The sequence below is a fragment of the Salmo salar genome, chromosome ssa01 (assembly GCF_905237065.1).
Source record: "Salmo salar chromosome ssa01, Ssal_v3.1, whole genome shotgun sequence".
Lineage (NCBI taxonomy): Eukaryota > Metazoa > Chordata > Actinopteri > Salmoniformes > Salmonidae > Salmo > Salmo salar.
The window spans coordinates 152,720,122-152,740,140 of NC_059442.1; the positions used below are offsets into that span (position 1 = coordinate 152,720,122).

At 42.4% G+C, this 20,019-nt stretch overlaps 1 protein-coding gene across 3 annotated transcripts in view; it reads right to left on the minus strand.

The window, feature by feature from the left end:
- The window catches only part of LOC106568645 (fibrinogen C domain-containing protein 1), a 273,373-nt gene that overhangs the window by 92,835 nt on the left and 160,519 nt on the right, over positions 1 to 20,019 (minus strand). For all 3 annotated transcript variants that reach the window (XM_014139159.2, XM_014139150.2, XM_014139143.2), the window contains one exon: positions 2,970 to 3,066. In XM_014139159.2, coding sequence (XP_013994634.1) covers positions 2,970 to 3,066 — 97 coding nt within the window. The remainder of the gene's footprint in view (positions 1 to 2,969; positions 3,067 to 20,019) is intronic.

Sequence of the window (20,019 nt, forward strand, 5' to 3'; positions counted from 1 at the left end):
GTCAACCCATCTTATAATGCGCCTCGTTAAAAATAAACTAATGACTGCAGAGGGAACACAGGAAGAATAGCAGTGTTTTCGCCCCAATCACTTTCTTTTCCCCCTCTCCCTGGTTGTCCCTCGCTGCAACTAAAAATATAACCACGGCGCAGATTGCTGTGTTTATGGCTTTACATGCCACTCGCCATGTGATGAGTGGGGGAAATTTGGAGCACCATAATTGAGCCGTTAGACCCCCTGAGTGGTGTAAGTACATGTGATTACAGGATGTGTGTGTGTGTGTGTGTGTGTGCGCGTGTGTGTGTGTGTTAGGTGGTGCCGATTATTCAAATATGAGCGATTTGCAATGGCAGGCCTGTCTCTCTTTGTCAGAACCCTGAGATTGAAGAGCTCTCCAAAAACCACAAGAAGAGCGGGCCAGGAAAATGGAGGGATGGGGGAGGGAGAGAGAGATAGAGAGAGCACTCTGGGCACAGCGGGGTCGAGGAAACATTGATAACCTCTTATAGCCAGCAGGCCCTCCCTTCTCCTGCTGGTCCTGTCCTTCTCATTACCTGTCTTTAATGTGATAGGGCTGATGTGGTAGTCTACTAGTGGTCTGTAGGCTGGCAGTGCCTCTTTTTAAAAGATGCTAGTTTTACTTTACAGGTATATTAAATACTGTAGGAGTTGAAGACACACAGGCAACTTGCCCTTTTTCTCACTTAACTCAACATTTTTCATTGAAGTTTCTCTCCCTGCTTTCTTTTCCATCCCCTCTCCCACTCTCTCTCTCTCTCTCTCTCTCTCTCTCTTGCTCTTTCTATCTCTCTATTTCTCGTCCACTGCCCCTGTCTCTGTCTCTTTTTTCTCTTCCACTGGCCGTCTCCCTCTCTCTGTCCCTCTCTCTTTTATTCTCTCTCTTTCTCACTCTCTCTCTCTCGCTCTCTCTTTTCTCTCTCTCTTTCCCACTCTCTCTCGCTCTTTCTCTCTTTCTTTCTGTCTCTGCTTTCTCTTCTACTGCTCCCGTCTCTCTCTCTCTCAAATTCAAATTCAAGCTGATTAGGAAACTTCCTAACCTCTACAATATACATTGTAATCAAATAATGAAGAACCATAATATATAATGTTAGTAAATAATAATACAGATAAAAATAACAACAAAAAATTATAACAGTCAATAGTAGAAATAATAAATCTGGTGCTTCTGTCCCCAAGCAACAGCAGCACCTAGATCTTCAGCACAGAAGGACCAGATCATCAGCAAACAGTAGACATTTGACTTCAGATTCTAGTAGGGTGAGGCCGGGTGCTGCAGACTGTTCTCGTGCCCTCGCTAATTCATTGATATATAACTCTCAGTAAGACAAAGACAATGGTGTTCTAAAAAAAGGTCCAGTTGCCAGGACCACGAATATAAATTCCATCTAGACACCGTTGCCCTAGAGCACACAAAAAACATACACATACCCCGGCCTAAACATCAGTGCCACAGGTAACTTCCACAAAACTGTGGATGATCTGAGAAACAAGGCAAGAAGGGCCTTCTATGCCGTCAAAAGGAACATAAAATTCGACATAACAATTCGGATCTGGCTAAAAATACTTGAATCAGTTATAGAACCCATTGCCCTTTATAGTTGTGAGGTCTTGGGTCCGCTCACAAACCAGGAATTCACAAAATGTGACAAACACCAAATTGAGACTCTACATACAGAATTCTGCAAAAATATCTTCTGTGTCCAAGTAAAACACCAAATAGTGAAAACACCAGTGAAGAACAAACACTATTGTAAATACAACCCATATTTTTGTTTATTTATTTTCCCTTTTGTACTTTAACTATTTGCACATAATATGACATTTGAAATGTCTTTATTATTTTGGAACTTTTGTGAGTGTAATGTTGACTGTTTATTTATTGTTTATTTCACTTTTATTTATTTTTTAGTTCACTTGCTTTGGCAACGTTAAAGCCCTAAAATTGAATTGAATTGAGAGAGAGAGAGTGAGTGAGAGTGATAGAGAGAGTGGGAGGGAGTGAAAGAGATTGAGAGAGAGAGGGAGAGAGAAGGAGAAAGAAAGAGAAAGAGGAGCAGCTAGTAAAGCACTGTCCAGCCTGTACACTCTTTTATAGTTCATGTTTGGCCCGAGGGGTGATTGTGGCTAAGTAGTCAACTACCCCTCTGAATGAGGAAGAGGAAGAGTACTCTGTGGTGCTCTCCCAATGACCTGCTGTATTTGTGGTTAAATGTAGTTAGATGAGTAATCGAGATGCTCCCTCAAAACCGATTTCCTCTCCACATATACAACCTGGTCTCAGAGCATTTCGTATTATTCTTTATGTAAATCCGCAATGCGCTATTTAGTATGATATGTTACATTTTGTATGGCATATATTAATTTATGAGTGTCCATCACCCATTTTGTATGATATGTTATGAATTACATTTCGTATTATATGTTACGAATTTGCAAAACTACAATATTTTATGAATTTGCAAAACGTACAATATGTAAGAAATTTTAGCTAGGTGGCTAGGTTGCTAAGGTTAGTTAGCTGGCTAACACTAGCTAGGCTAGGGGTTAAGGTTAGGGTTAAGGTTAAGTTTAGGAGTTAGGTTAAAGGTTTAAGGTTAGGGTTGGAGAAAGGGTTAGCTAAAATGTTTAAGGTTAAGGTTAGTGGAAGTGTTAGCTCACATGCTAAGTAGTTGCAAAGTAGCTAAAAAGTAGTAAAAGTAGTGAAAAGTAGTGAAAGTTGCTAATTAGCTAAAATGCTAAAGTTGTCCATGATGAGATTTGAATTCGCAACATTTAGGTTGCTAGTCGTTCGCATAATACACCCACCCATCCACCCCGACCAACCACACTACTTTCGTATTTGACCAGCACTCAAACCACTATCCCAAACTCTGCAATGGTCCTGGAACCAAGAACTGTGCCAAGGTACTTCTTGATCATTCACTCACAAATCAGACACACACGCTTACCTAGCCAGTGTTCTCCAGTGATCTTGCCAAATCCCTCACGGTAGGAGTCCCATCCTCTGAAGAAGTTGACCGAGCCATCTTCCCTGCGCTGGATCACCTGGAGAACACAGACAAAGACCAAGGGTTAGAGGTCAAGGCTATGAAACACCAGACACAGGTCATACAGGGGTTAGAGCTCAACGTTTGGAGGTCGGGGCTGGCCTGGGGTCAGCAGCGATACACTTCCTACCTGCTGTATCTTTCCAGTAGTAAGACGAGTCACAATGAAAAGTGCACAAATCATGTATCGAAGTCAAGAACACCAGTAAGTTACCTTCTCTCAGTCATACATTCTTCTGGTCTCAAAAATGAATAATGCACACGCTCTTCCCTTTGAAAAGGCATTTTTTTCATAAACGAATACAAATAATCCATTAGATCTTGATTGACTTCGAATAAAAACTTTATGGAATCTGCATACTTAATTAAAAGCTAAGAAAGTGAGGACAATTCTCTCTCATAATGCAATATCCCTCAATCTAAGGCCGGGTGAAAATGACATTATCCTCCACCCACTGTAACTCTATGAATGAAATGAAATTATTTCTATCAAGCTAAGCGATGTGTGAAGAAATAGAGTGATGCTTTGTATAAAAGAGACCTTTCAGCATGAAAAACAAAACAAGATATCTTAATACAGTTGAAGTCGGAAGTTTACATACACTTAGGTTGGAGTCATTAAAACTTGTTTATCAACCACTCCACAAATTTCTTGTTAACAAACAATAGTTTTGGCAAGTCGGTTAGGACATCAACTTTGTGCATGATACAAGTAATTGTTCCAACAATTGTTTACAGACAGATTATTTCACTTATAATTCACTGTATCACAATTCCAGTGGGTCATAAGTTTACATACAGTAAGTTGACTGTGACTTTAAACAGCTTGGAATATTCCAGAAAATGATGTCATGGCTTTAGAAGCTTCTGATAGGCTAATTGACATAATTTGAGTCAATTGGAGGTGTACCTGTGGATGTATTTCAAGGCCTACCTTCAAACTTACTGCCTCTTTGCTTGACATCATGGGAAAATCTAAAGAAATCAGCCAAAACTCAGAAGAAAAAAAAATTGTACACCTAAACAAGTCTGGTTCATTTTTGGGAGCAATTTCCAAACGCCTGAAAGTACCACGTTCATCTGTACAAACAATAGTACGCAAGTATAAACACCATGGGACCACGCAGCCGTCATACTGCTCAGGATGAAGACACGTTCCATATCCTAGAGATGAACGTACTTTGGTGTGAAAAGTGCAAATCAATCCCAGGACAGTAGCAAAGGACCTTGTAAAGATGCTGGAGGAAACAGGTACAAAAATATTTATATCCATAGTAAAATGAGTCCTATATCGACATAACCTGAAAGGCCACTCAGCAAGGAAGAAGCCACTGCTCCAAAACCGCCATAAAAAAGCCAGACTACGGTTTGCAACTGCACATGGGGACAAATATCATACTTTTTGGAGAAATGTCCTCTGGTTTGATGAAACAAAAATAGAACTGCTTGGCCATAATGACCACCGTTATGTTAGGAGGAAAAAGGGGGACGCTTGCAAGCCGAAAAACACCATCCCAACCATGAAGCATGGGGGTGGCAGCATTATGTTGTGGGTGTGCTTTGCTGCAGGAGGAACTGGTGCACTTCACAAAATAGATGGCATCATGAGGGAGGAACATTATGTGGATATATTGAAGCAAGATCTCAAGACAGGATGTTAAAGCTTGGTCGCAAATGAGTCTTCCAAATGGACAATGACTCCAAGCATACTTCCAAAGTTGTGGCAAAATGGCTTAAGGACAACAAAGTCAAGGTATTGGAGTGGCCATCACAAAGCCCTGACCTCAATCCTATAGAAAATTTGTGGGCAGAACTGAAAAAGCATGTGCGAGCAAGGAGGCCTACAATCCTGACTCAGTTACACCAGCTCTGTCAGGAGGAATGGGTCAAAATTCACCCAACCTATTGTGGGAAGCTTGTGGAAGCCTACCCGAAACGTTTGACCCAAGTTAAACAATTTAAAGGCGATGCTACCAAATACTAATTGAGTGTATGTAAACTTCTGACCCACTGGGAATGTGATGAAAGAAATAAAAGCTGAAATAAATCATTCTCTCTACTATTATTCTGACATTTCACATTCTTAAAATAAAGTGGTAATCCTAACTGACCTAAGCAAGGGAATTTTTACTCGGATTAAATGTCAGGAATTATGAAAAACTCAGTTTAAATGTATTTGGCTAAGGTGTATGGAAACTTCCGACTTCAACTGTATCTAGCAAACAGGGAACGTCCCAAGGATGTCCAGGGGACCATAATACAACATCCTGATGTTCCCGGGACATCCTAACAACTCTATTTTGCAGGGGATCGAGTCATCACAAGCAGCGGTTGAACAAAATGGGAAATGTGCTAGCACTGTGAAAAACTAATCTAAATGGAGAAGTAACTCGGAATGATTACTAGTGAAGGTGCTGTTTGTGTTAATTAAAGTGGTCACAAGCAATTCTTGGATGCAGTTACTGTTCCACACCAATGAACAACCCACAACCTCCAAAGAATAGTGGTAGCAGTTGTAGGAATTAAAAGCCTTATTATTACAGCAAAATAGGCAAAAATTACTTACCAAAACAAACAAACAAAAATTAATGTCTACCAAGTAATCCTAATCAAAATCAACTCAATCCAAAACGGACACTCTTGCCATCAGTTTACAGAACACTGGTAGAAAGAGGTGGAAATAACTTGAACCGCTCCCTGGGCAAAACCATAGCCAAGCAGGCGTGCAACCAATTGTTAATTTGTTTATTTTGATCCCTATTAGCTTTTTCAGAAGTAGCAGCTGCTCTTCCTGTGGTCCACAAGAAACCCAAAACATGACGAGTAACAAAACACTGATAAACAAGGACAGTCACACAAATGTAAAATATAACGATATTCAAACGAACCCGGGGGAAAAAGGGGTGCACGCTTATCAAGCGTGAACGGGTGTAGTCCTAGAAAAGTTGGCTGCGGGGCAAGTCATAGTTAATTCAAGAGCATGTGGGAGAGTAGTGTCCCTATCACATCAACCAAGAGCAATTTGCTGAGAGAATCCATACGGATTTAACGATGCTTTTTCTGATCAACCAGCAATTTATGATTATTGTTCTCCTCTTCATCATCCTCATCTTCTCTTCATCGTCATCCTCATCAAAATGAGGTTCGTTTGAATGGGCGGAGAAACAGGGGAGCAGAGCAGATGAGGCCAGCATCTTGTAAAACATGTTGCTTGTTTTGTAGGCTTACAGCCAGTAGCCTTCCATATTGTGAGGATATGTGAGTGCCAGAAAGTTGCCGTTTTCCATGCTGTTCATCTATAGGACTGATTTGTCTTGTGTTATTTACTTGTGTTATTTATGCTGGCAATTTAGACACTCAAAATCAAGGGCAAGGAAAATATTTTCTGCTAAAATCTCTAGTAGTCATATTGTCAGGATTATTTACTTTTCATGGGGCCTTACTCCCTCTGTCAGTAGGAGAGGTAGTAAAGACCTTTGGGTCCAGACAGAGACAATCAAACACAACAACAGGAGATGCAACACAGTAGTTGCAAACCCATCTCAGTAAATTCTCCTTTGTGTCATAACTACCTCTCTCTCCCATTCTCCTCAGCAGTCCCTCACCCCCTCTCTAAAATGAAGGAGAAAAGTGCAAGTTGAGTGGAGGCCCTGAGTGATGATAGGTATTAGAACACGATGGAGAGAGGCTTTTGTTTTCACATACTCTTGCTCTCTCTTTCACTCTCTCTCATTATCTCTCTCTCCTCCTCTACCTATCTCTTTGTCTACCCCTGTCTCTCTCTCCCTTTCTCCTCTTGCATTCTCCCTCTTTCTCCCTCTGCCTCTCTCCTTTTTTGCCTCATTTCTCTCTCTCTCTCTCTCTCTCTGAATGTCACTACAGTTAGCTCTAACCCAGAGGCAGCATGGTAGCAACAAGGTTTAAAATGCAACAGCGAGACCATGAATCTTATCTTGTAAATAATACACCAATCACATCCAGCCAAAAGAGAGAAACCGCCCTCCATTCGTTTCCCTATAGCAGCTTAAACTACATGGCTGAGTTCTGTTAGAGAGATTTTTGCTCTTTTACACACTTTCTCTAGCTGATAATAAGTACATTATCTCATTCTTGTTCACTTTGGCAGTGCCCTTTTGGAGGTATATCTTACACCTGTTATCTTGTTTCTGAAAGAGCCGAACTGTAAGGCTGGAAGCACCTGAGAGGTGTCAGAGATTTCTGATAGATATATATGTTCACTTTGGGGTGTAAGGAGGTCGAAATAGAGAATATCTAGAAGAATGTGAAAACAGAGGATGAGTTCCAAAGAGCTATCATTCTGACTCACCCCATTCACATTCCTACCATCTAATCTTTGTAAAGAATAGGGTTGTACAATTCCAGTAACGTTCCCAAAATTCCCAGGTATTCCATAAATCCTGATTCCCAAAATCAGGAGGGAACAAATAGGACATCCGGAATCCTCTATCCCCAATTTTGGGATAAACTGGGAATTTTGGGAAAGTTACCAGAATTTTGCAACCCTAGAAAATAATGTTAATTTAAGGAAGATACATTCATGTATGTTAATCTATCCTTGGGAAAATCAATGCAATGGGTTAATAATATAATATACCTTGGCTAGACATTTTGTTAGCACTACTTGTCTTCTATGTTCTTTAACAAAACTTCCCAGTCTGTCAAATCAATTCTACTTATTAATCACTTTGGTCACTTAGCCTATACAGTGAGAGTAGAGAGCTGCCCCCTGGTCCTTGGTGCCTGGTCTGAACCAGCTTCAGCCACTCTGCTAGTTGCATCTTTTCCACCAGCCAGATTAGCGATTAGCTTGGCTAGCGCCTCCACAGATTAGAGTTAACACCCCTTGGGGCAGTTGTGGCCTGCCTGCTTTCCTGCCTGAACAGACGCACATGTACACACACAAACAGACCTACACACTGCCTGGGTCTCCTGCTCAGTAATACGGCATATCCTCCTCACTCAGGTTTAATTGCCTATTGACCCTGGTGGTGGTGTATGTGATCTCCAGAGCCACGGGACACTGCTTCGCACAGACACTGATCATTTCTCCTCACACACCATTACTGTCTCTGGCTGGACGGTGGCTTAGGAGGCGGTGGAGGGTTCAAAGGGGGCAGAGGCAGAGGAAGTGTGTGTGTGTGTGTGTGTGTGTGTGTGTGTGTGTGTGTGTGTGTGTGTGTGTGTGTGTGTGTGTGTGTGTGTGTGTGTGTGTGTGTGTGTGTGTGTGTGTGTGTGTGTGTGTGAGATTGTGTGAGATTGTGTGTGATTGTGTGTGTGTCTGTGTGCAAGTGTGTGTGTGTGTACTTTTCATGCAACCGTGTATCCAAGAGTGTGTTTGCTGGGGAGACTGGACTCGTTCTGCTTCAGGCCAAGGTTTCATTGATGCAGAAAAAAAACATGCAGAAGCATGTAGCATAGAGGAGAATAAAACAGGCAACAGCTCCAGCCCCCTCTCCTTCTCTCTCTCCTTCTCATGCTTACTCACACATACAACCCTAAAGGACTCCTTCCTCTCCATTGCGGAAATTCAGAATACAGGAGAATACAGGAGGATAAAAAATAATGAAAGAAAAAACAAATATGGGGGTTTCAACCAGCTTTGGGGTCCAGGGAGAAACTGCTCACTTGTATTATCCGTGAAGATGCCTAAATCAGCTGTTTAGTCAAGGTTAAAGAATGTAGTTCAAATCAAGGGTACTGTATGTAGCAGTAGGCCAACACAACTGTGTATAAGTGTTTGAACGTGTGTGTGTGTGTGTTTGGGGGCATTCAAGTCTTGGATTACACTTGGCCACGGACCTTAGCTGTCAGTCAATCAAGAAAGAGTTTCAAACTCCTCCCATGCAACCCCCCCCCCCCCCTTCCATCCCATTCAATCCATGCTCTAGCCAGTAGACAGCTGCAGGCAGAATATAGCCTAAGCAGTAAAAATGTGTTATTCATGGTCTAGCTCTGTTTAAGGAGATGACTGTGTCACCGTATTTGACCCTCTATGACACTATTACACTAATAAAGAGAGGGGTGAGAGCCTGTCATCTCATCTACCGCCTTACGACAACAACAGCTTTCACACAGCCGACGGCAGCCATTTTAAACTAAAAGGTGGAATGAGGACTGAGTGTTCCAGAAATCTCTACAGAGCTGAGCTGTTCTCAAAGACAACAGCCAGAAGGAGAGAGAATGAAGTAATGACCCAGGGGCTGTCTTTCTTTCTTTCTTTCATTTTTTCATTCTGCCCCTCACAGACACTGATAATTTCCTCTCACACACCATTACTGTCTCTGGCTGGCAGGTGGCTTAGGAGGCAGTGGAGGGTTCAAAGGGGGCAGAGGAAGTGAGTGTGTGTGTAATTGCGTTTGTGTGTGTGTGTGTGTGTGTGTGTGTGTGTGTGTGTGTGTGTGTGTGTGTGTGTGTGTGTGTGTGTGTGTGTGTGTGTGTGTGTGTGTGTGTGTGTGTGTGTGTGTGTGTGTGTGATTTTCATTCAAGCATGTGTGCAAGAGTGTATGTTTGCTGGGGAGACTCATTCCGCTTCAGGCCAAGGTTTCATTGATGCATAAAAAAAACATGCGGAAGAAGCATGTAGAATAGAGGAGAGAAAAAAGGCAACGGCTCCAGCTCCCTCTCCACCTACATCTCTCTCTCCTTCTCACCCTTACTCACACACGCAACCCCAATGGACCATGCGCGTGTGTTTGGGGGCATTTGAGTCTTGGATTTCACTTGGCCACGGACATTAGCTGTCAGTCAATGAAGAAAGAGGTTCAACTTCCTCCCACACAAATCTTGCAGTTTAAAGCTGCAAATCTACATATTTTGCCATGGGCGGAGAGAAGATTTTGCGATTTTATAACTAATTTCATGAAATTCTACTCATTTTGCCATGGGGCAGAGAGAAAAATGTGCAGTTTTACAGCAAATTTCAAGCCAGCAATTTTAAACTAAACGGTGGAATGAGGACTAAGTGTTCCTGAACTCTCTAAAGATCAGAGCTGTCCTCAAAGACAGTAGTCATAACAACAACACAATGACAAAATATGTTTTTTTTTATACTCAGAGAGAGGAGAGAGGAGGAAGTAATGACCACGGGGCTGTTTCTTCTTTCTTTCGCTGTGCGTGTTCTGACTTGATCCAGTCTCCCGGTAATATGTTTTTGGAGATTCATTATTTATTTGGAGCTCTTTAAAATGCTCAACAAAGCCAAACATCCCAGCTCTCAAAGCTATACGCCTGCAGAAATATAACGCTATCGTTATCAATTCTCAACAATGGTCACCAGATAATTTTTTTGTCTCAGACAGTGTGTATTATAAGAAGGTTCGCTAACTATGCCACTAGCTCACAATACAGGTAAATGCTGTCAGACTTTCTTCACAATAGACCTGAAATGCGAGAATCTTTAGCCATTCAAATGCACTGTAATGGATTATATGGCGTCATTTAGCTTAATACAAAGGGAGGCCTTTCAGATAAGCAAACAATAATTGCATCAATAGGCCTAATTTCTGATATTAATACAGCTCTCTGTGTAATTATCTCTCTCTTGCTCTACCTCTCTTTATTTCTCTCTCTCTCTCTTTCTTTCTCTCCTATTTCTCTCTCGTGTCTCTCGCCCCCTCCTCGCCTTCTCTACTTCCTCTCTCTCCCTCGCTCTTTCTCACCCTCGCTCTCTCTTTCTTGTCCCCTCTAGCCATCCCCCCATCTCCCTTTCCCTCTCAGGATCACAGGGAAAAGTTCACTCATAATGTCATATTTGATATTGACGGATCCTGATTTTTTGCTAAGTGGGGATTTGTTGTCTTGAGCCCTTTATCGTCTAATTAAGTTAGGCCTGGCATTTTCAACCAAAGTGACACGAATCAGGGTGAAAATGTCAACCAAATCTGTCAGCAGCGTCATTAGATGACAAACTCCCAATTAAGCTTGAGAAACAAAAAATGTAAATGTAAATAAGCTATCACACCTTGACCAAACCAGCCCCGCGTGTGCATCTGCATCTGCGTGTGCATCTGCGTGTGCATCTGCGTGTGCATCTGCATGTGCCATCGTGCACATGTTGATTTTGTCGATCCCCACCAGACACGATCAAAACCAACTGTGAACAAAATATATTAATTTGGGTACAGGTCGAAACACACAATAATTATTCATGGGTATTTATCTAGCTTATTGTTGCTAGCTAATTTGTCCTGGGAGATAAACATTGGGTTGTTATTTTACCTGAAATGCTGGATCTTTGTTGAATTGTATCTTTGTTGAATTTTAACCCATTTTGAGTCATACAAAATCATGTGTATCTACTCCAACAATTAATCCACAGATAAAAGGGGAAACATTTTTTTGTTAGTTTTCTTTGATTAATCTCTCCTCGTTCATGTTTCAATTACCCACGTGGGTAAGTATGATCGTGAAATGGGAGAGGCGGGACTGAGCGTGTCAGGCGTCTCTATGCGTCTCGGTTTCATTAAAAGCGCATCAACGGCATCGTCCCCACAGTGACTGTACGTACATACCACAACCAAAAAACATGGATTACAGGCAACATCAGCACTGAGCTAAAGGCTAGATCTGCTGCCTTCAAGGAGTGGTACACTAATCTGGACGCGTATAAGAAATACCGCTACAACCTCCGACGAGCCATCAAACAGGCGAAGCATCAATACAGGACTAAGATTGAATCATACTACACCAGCTTTCATGCTCGATGGATGTGGCAGGGCTTGCAAACTATCCCCGATTATAAAAGGAAACCCAGCCATGAGTTGCCCAGCGACGTGAGCCTACCAGACAAGCTAAAAGCCTACTATGCTCACTTCGAAGCAAGCAACACTAAACCATGCATGAGAGCACCAGCTGTTCCGGATGAATGTGTGATCTCGCTCCCCATAGCTGATGTGAGTAAGACCTTAAAACAGGTTAACATTCACAATGTTGCGGGCCAGACGGAATACCAAGGCATGTCCTCAGAGCATGTGTTGACCAGCTGGCAAGTCGCTCACTGATATTTTCAACCTATACCCGAACCGGTCTGTCATAACAACTTTGTTCGAGCGGACCACCATAGTCTCCATGACCAAGAACACCAAGGTAACCTGCCTAAATTACTATCGCCCCTTAGCACTCACATCTATAGACATGAAATGCTTTGAAAGTCTGGTCATGGCTCATATCAACACCATCCTCCCAGACACCCTGGACCCACTCCAATGCGTATACCACCCCAACAGATCCCCAGATGAGGTAATCTCTATTTCACTCCACACTGACCTCACCCACCTGTAAAAAATGAATATCTATGTAAGAAAACGTTTCATTGACTACAGCTCAGCATTTAACCTGTTATGGCTAGGGGGCAGTATTTTCACGGCTGGATAAAAAACGTACCCGATTTAATCTGGTTACTACTCCTGCCCAGTAACTAGAATATGCATATAATTATTGGCTTTGGATAGAAAACACTCCAAAGTTTCTAAAACTGTTTGAATGGTGTCTGAGAGTATAACAGAACTCAAATGGCAGGTCAAAACCTGAGAGATTCCTTTACAGGAAGTGGCCTGTCTGACCATTTCTTGAACTTCTTTGCCATCTTTATCTTTTACAAAGGATCTCTGCTCTAACGTGACACTTCCTACGTCTTCCATGGGCTCTCAGAGCCCGGGAAAAACCTGAATGTCGTCATCCCAGCCCCAGGCTGAAACACATTATCGCCTTTCTCAAGTGGCCGATCAAGGGACTGTGGGCTTAGGCGCGTGTCCTGGCCGCCCCCGTCTTTGTGATTTTTCCTCTGTTTGCCGAAAAGGAGATTCCCGGTCGGAATATTATCGCTTTTTTACGAGATAAATTGCATAAAAATTGATTTTAAATAGCGGTTGACATGCTTCGAAGTACGGTAATGGAATATTTAGAATTTTTTTGTCACGAATTGCGCCATGCGCACGACCCTGATTTACCATTTCGGATAGTGTCTGGGACACACGAACAAAACGCCGCTATTCGGATATAACGATGGATTATTTTGGACCAAACCAACATTTGTTATTGAAGTAGCAGTCCTGGGAGTGCATTCTGACGAAGACAACAAAAGGTAATCAAACTTTTATAATAGTAAATCTGATTTTTGTGAAGGCTAAACTTGCCGGGTGTCTAAATAGCTAGCCCGTGATGGCTGGGCTATGTACTTAGAATATTGCAAAATGTGCTTTCACCAAAAAGCTATTTTAAAATCGGACATATCGAGTGCATAGAGGAGTTCTGTATCTATAATTCTTAAAATAATTGTTATGCTTTTTGTGAACGTTTATCGTGAGTAATTTAGTAAATTGTTAGCAAATTCCCTGGAAGTTTGCGGGGGGTATGCTAGTTCTGAACGTCACATGCTAATGTAAAAGCTGTTTTTTGATATAAATATGAACTTGATTGAACAAAACATGCATGTATTGTATAACATAATGTCCTAGGTGTGTCATCTGATGAAGATCATCAAAGGTTAGTGCTGCATTTAGCTATCTTCTGGGTTTTTGTGACATTATATGCTAGCTTGAAAAATGGGTGTCTGATTATTTCTGGCTTGGTACTCTGCTGACATAATCTAATGTTTTGCTTTCGCTGTAAAGCCTTTTTGAAATCGGACAGTGTGGTTAGATAAAGGAGAGTCTTGTCTTTAACACCATAGTCCAAGCTCATAACCAAGCTCTGGACCCTGGGACTGAACACCTCCCTCTGCAACTGGATCCTGGACTTCCTGGGGGCTGCCCCCAGGTGGTGAGGGTAAGCAACAACACATCTGTCACACTGACCATCAACAGGGAGGCTCCTAAAGGGTGTGTACGTAGTCCCCTCCTGTACTCCCTGTTCACCCACTACTGCGTGGCCACGCATGACTCCGACACCATCATTAACCTGTTGAGGTGTAGGGGGCAGTATTTTCACAGCTGGATGAAAAACGTACCCAAATTAAACTGGTTACTACTCTGGCCCAGAAACTAGAATATGCATATTATTAGTACATTTGGATAGAAAACACTCTCAAATTTCTAAAACTTTTTGAATGGTGTCTGTGAGTATAACAGAACTGATATGGCAGGCAAAAACCTGAGAAAAATCCAACCAGGAAGTGGAAAGTCTGAGAATTGTAGTTCTTCTTTTGATTCTCTATCGAAACTACAGTTTATGTGGGGTCACGTTGCACATCCTAAGGCTTTTGGAACATTTTGACTTTTCGTCTCTGGTACCGCTCTCGCGCGTTATGCCTTTGGATAGTGCTCTGAACGCACAAACAAAATGGAGGTATTTGGACATAAATATGGATTATTTCGAACAAAAACAACATTTCTTGTGGAAGTAGGAGTCCTGGGAGTGCATTCTGATGAAGATCAGCAAAGGTAAGAGAATATTTAGAATAGTAAATCTGAGTTTAGGTGACGCTGAACTTGGCAGGTGTCTGTATAGCTTGCCTGTGATGGCGGGCTATGTACTCAGAATATTGAAAAATGTGCTTTCTCGAAAAGCTATTTTAAAATCGGACACAGCGGTTGCATCGAGGAGTATCTATCTATAATTCTTTAAATAGTTGTTATATATTTTGTCAACGTTTATGATGAGTAATTTTGTAAATTGATGTGCAAATTCACCGGAAGTTTGCGTGGGTATACATATTTCTGAACGTCACGCGCCAATGTAAAATGCTGTTTATGGATATAAATATGAACTTTATCGAACAAAACATACATGTATTGTGTAACATAATGCCCTAGGAGTGTCATCTGATGAAGATCGTCAAAGGTTAGTGCTTCATTTAGCTGTGTTTTGGGTTTTTGTGACATTATGTCCTTGCTTGAAAAATGTCTGTGTGATTATTTCTGTCTATGTACTCTCCTAACATAATCTAATCTTTTGCTTTCGCTGTAAAGCCTTTTTGAAATCGGACAATGTGGTTACATCAAGGAGAAGTTTCTCTTTCAAATTATATAAAATAGTTGTATGTTTGAGAAAGTTGAATTATGACATTTTGTTGTTTTGAATTTGCCACCCTGATATTTCACTGGCTGTGTCCCGCAGGCGCTAGCGTCCCACGTAGCCCATAGAAGTTATTAAGTGTGGCAGTGTGGTTCCAGGACATCAACCTCTCCCTCAATGTCAGCAAGACAAAGGAGCTGATCGCAGACTACAGGATACGGAGAGGCAAACATGCTCCAATCCACATTGATGGGGCAGTAATGGAGCGGGTCAACAGCTTCAACTTCCTCGGTGTCCACATCACTAAGGAATTAGCATGGTCCTCACACACCAACACAGTTGTAAACAGGGCACGACAGTGCCTCTTTCCCGTCAGGAGGCTGAAAAGATTTGGCAATCAGATCCTCAAAAAGTTCTTCAGCTGCTCCATTGAGAGTATCTTGATTGGCTGCATCACAAATTGGTACGGCAACTGCAGGCACCCGACTGCAAATCACTACAGACGGTGGTGAGTAGGGCCCAGTAAATCACTGTAGCTCCCTGCCATCCAGGACCTATATTCCAGGCGGTGTCAGAGGAAGGTCCCAAATATTTTCAATGAATCCAGCCACCCAAGCCATAGTTCTACCTGCTAGAAGAAAAAGTAACGCACACCTATTTAGGCAAGGTGCTGGATAGCGGAGTAGAAAACTTGAAAATAAAGGAGAGCCGCAAACTATAGGAGCTCAGTTGCCAAAAATTTCATTTTTGCATCTGAGCTCCTAGAGTTTGCGGCTCTCCATTACTTAGTTCTACCTGCTACCACACGGAAAGCAGGAGCAGGGAGAACCAAAAGGAACCTTAACAACTTTTAACCCCAAGCCGTCACGACGTAACCTGAACGTCCATCTGCGGCCCGCTAATCGTTAGCTGTCTTATCGGCTGCTATCTGAATAGGTCTATCAGACAATTTTCTTGGGACACTATAACTATTTTTCCAATTGGACTGATCCCCCATACCACACGGAACCCCACTAATCTACAGAAGGAAACGCACAAGCTGGCTAAAAACAGACCTCCCTCCATCTTCTGCCAGCTTGCTACCTATGACCCGGCTAGCTGTCTGAATCTCACGGGACCCTTATGATCACTCGGCTAAGCATGCCTCTCCTTAATGTCAAATTGCCTTGTCCATTGCTGTTCTGGTTAATGTTTATTGGCTTATTTCACTGTAGAGCCTCTAGCCCTGCTCATTATACCTTATCCAACCTTTCAGTTCTACCACCCACACATGCTATGACATCTTCTGGTTTCAATGATGTTTCTAGAGACAATATCTCTCTCATCATCACTCAATGCCTAGGTTTACCTCCAATGTATTCACATCCTACCATACCTTTGACTGTATATTATACCTTGAAGCTATTTTATCGCCCCCAGAAACCTGCTCCTTTTACTCTCTATTCCGGACATCATGAACAACCAATACTCATAGCTTTTAGCCGTACTCTTATCCTGCTCCTCCTCGGTTCCTCTGGTGATGTAGCGGTGAATCCAGGCCCTGCAATGCCTAACTCCACACCTATTCCCCAGGCGCTCTCTTTTGATGACTTCTGTAACCGAAATAGCCTTGGTTTCATGCATGTTAACATTAGAAGCCTCCTCCCTAAGTTTGTTTTATTCACTGCTTTAGCACACTCTGCCAACCCGGATGTCCTAGCCGTGTCTGAATCCTGGCTTAGGAAGTCCACCAAAACTCTGAAATCTTCATCCCTAACTACAACATTTTCAGACAAGATAGAATGGCCAAAGGGGGCGGTGTTGCAATCTACTGCAGAGATAGTATGCAGAGTTATGTCCTACTATCCAGGTCTGTACCCAAACAATTTGAAATTCTACTTTTAAAAATCCATCTCTCTAAAAACAAGTCTCTCACCGTCGCCGCCTGCTATAGACCATCCTCTGCCCCCAGCTGTGCTCTTGACACCATATGTGAACTGATTGCCCCCCATCTATCTTCAGAGCTCGTGCTGCTAGGTGACCTAAACTGGGACATGCTTAACACCCCAGCCATCCTACAATCTAAGCTTGATGCCCTCAATCTCACACAAATTAGCAATGAACCTACCAAGTACCACCCCAAAGCCGTAAACACGGGCACCCTCATAGATATCATCCTAACCAACTTTCCCTCTAAATACACCTCTGTTGTTTTCAACCAAGATCTCAGCGATCACTGCCTCATTGTCTGAAACCGTAATGGGTCAGCGGTCAAACGACCTCCACTCATCACTGTCAAACGCTCCCTGAAACATTTCAATGAGCAAGCCTTTCTAATCAACCTGGCCCGGGTATCCTGGAAGGATATTGACCTCATCCCGTCAGTAGAGGATGTCTGGCTATTTCTTTTAAATGCCTTCCTCACCATCTTAAATAAGCATGCCCCATTCAAGAAATTTAGAACCAGGAACAGATATAGCCCTTGGTTTTCTCCAGACCTGACTGCCCTTAACCAACACAAAAACATCCTGTGGCGTTCTGCATTAGCATCGAACAGCCCCCGTGATATGCAACTTTTCAGGGAAGTTAGAAACCAATATACACAGGCAGTTAGAAAAGCCAAGGCTAGCTTTTTCAAGCAGAAATTTGCTTCCTGCAACGCAAACTCAAAAAAGTTCTGGGACAATGTAAAGTCCATGGAGAATAAGAACACCTCCTCCCAGCTGCCCACTGCACTGAGGATAGGAAACTCTGTCACCTCTGATAAATCCACTATAATTGAGAATTTCAATAAGCATTTTTCTACGGCTGGCCATGCTTTCCACCTGGCTACCCCTACCGCAGTCAACAGCACTGCACCCCCCACAGCTACTCGCCCAAGCCTTCCCCATTTCTCCTTTTCCCAAATCCAGTCAGCTGATGTTCTGAAAGAGCTGCAAAATCTGGATCCCTACAAATCAGCCGGGCTAGACAATCTGAACCCTTTCTTTCTAAAATGATCTGCCGAAATTGTTGCTACCCCTATTACTAGCCTGTTCAACCTCTTTCGTGTCGTCTGAGATTCAAAAAGATTAGAAAGCAGCTGCTGTCATCCCCCTCTTCAAAGTAGGGGACACTCAAGGACCGGTAGGATGGTCAGTTTTACGAGGGTATGTTTGGCAGCATGAGTGAAGGATGCTTTGTTTCGAAATAGGAAGCCGATTCTCAATTTAATTTTGGATTGGAGATGTTTAATATGAGTCTGGAAGGAGAGTTTACAGTCTAATCAGACACCTACGTATTTGTAGTTGTCCACATATTCTAAGTCAGAACCGTCCAGAGAAGTGATGCTGGACGGGCAGGCAGGTGCAGGCAGCGATCGGTTGAAGAGCATGCATTTAGTTTTACTTGCATTTAAGAGCAGTTGGAGGCCACGGAAGGAGAGTTGTATGTTATTGAAGCTCATCTGGAGGTTAGTTAACACAGTGTCCAACAAAGGGCCAGAGGTATACAGAATGGTGTCGTCTGCGTAGAGGTGGATCAAAGAATCACTAGCAGCGAGAGCAACATCATTGATGTATACAGAGAAGAGAGTCAGCCCGCGAATTGAACCATGTGGCACCCCCATAGAGACTGCCAGAGGTCCGGACAACAGGCCCTCCGATTTGACATACTGAACTCTATCGGAGAAGTAGTTGGTGAACCAAGCGAGGCAATCATTTGAGAAACCAAGGCTGTTGAGTCTGCCAATAAGAATGTTGTGATTGACAGAGTCGAAAGCCTTAGCCATGTCGATGAATACTGCTGCACAGTAATGTCTCTTATCGATTGCGGTTATGATATCGTTTAGGACCTTGAGCGTGGCTGAGGTGCACCCATGACCAGCTCTGAAACCAGATTGCATAGCGGAGAAGGTACGGTGAGATTCGAAATGGTCGGTAATCTGTTTGTTAACTTGTTAAAATACGCTTAGGCAGTCCGTCCAAGGATTTCAGTGGCAGAACATTTCCTGATACTTACACTGACACACAGACACACACAGACACACACAACACACAAACGCACACTCACACAGACTTTCACACTCACCACATATGCTGCTGCTACTGTCTATTATCTATCCTGTTGCCTAGTCACTTTACCCCTACAATATGTGTACAGTATATAGCTACCTCAATTACATCGTACCCCTGCACAGTGACTCGGTACTGGTACTCCCTGTATATAGCCATGTTATTTTTACTTGTTATTGTTGTTCATTATTCACTGTGTATTTATTCCTCACCACTATTTCTATTTTTAATTTACATTTTTATCTTTAATACCGCATTGCTGGAAAAGGACCCGTGAGTAAGCATTTCACATGTTGCTTATGAAGCATGTGACAAATACAATTTTATTTTATTTTCAAATAGAACCAAGTTCTATTTTAGCGCTTGGTTCCGCAGATGCCCATTGATGCACGAGAGGCAGTTTGGATGAAATGATTGAATAACATGATTGTGTACATTTATTTAGCAACGCTCACATACACAATGTGGCCGGTCTAGTCAGGGTGTTAGTAGGGCATTGCTTTTATCCACTATTCTACAAACCTTCTCCATCTCCCTAATGAAATCCATTTTGAGTCTAACTTCGTTGTTTTCACGAGAGACACCCAGTTGATTGACAGTTCATTGATGATGTTTATACTTCAACTTTTCGTCTCCAAACTCACCCAGATATATACAGTAGGTATTTTATGAAGCCTATAAAATATGTGTCATTATCTGCATCCCAAATGGTAACTTATTTCCTATGTTATGTACTACAGGGAATAGGGTGCCATTTGGAACGCACATATTGACAAGCTCTTCCCATGGTTAATGATCAGGGATGTGATCTATTATGACAGCTTGTCAATGGATGACTTGCCTTTACACTACACTGTGCCTTTTTCATTGCCTGTCTGTCTCTTCACTACAGAGTACTGTATGTAGGGAGCTGTCTTCAAATAGCAAATAACACAAACACAGAAAAA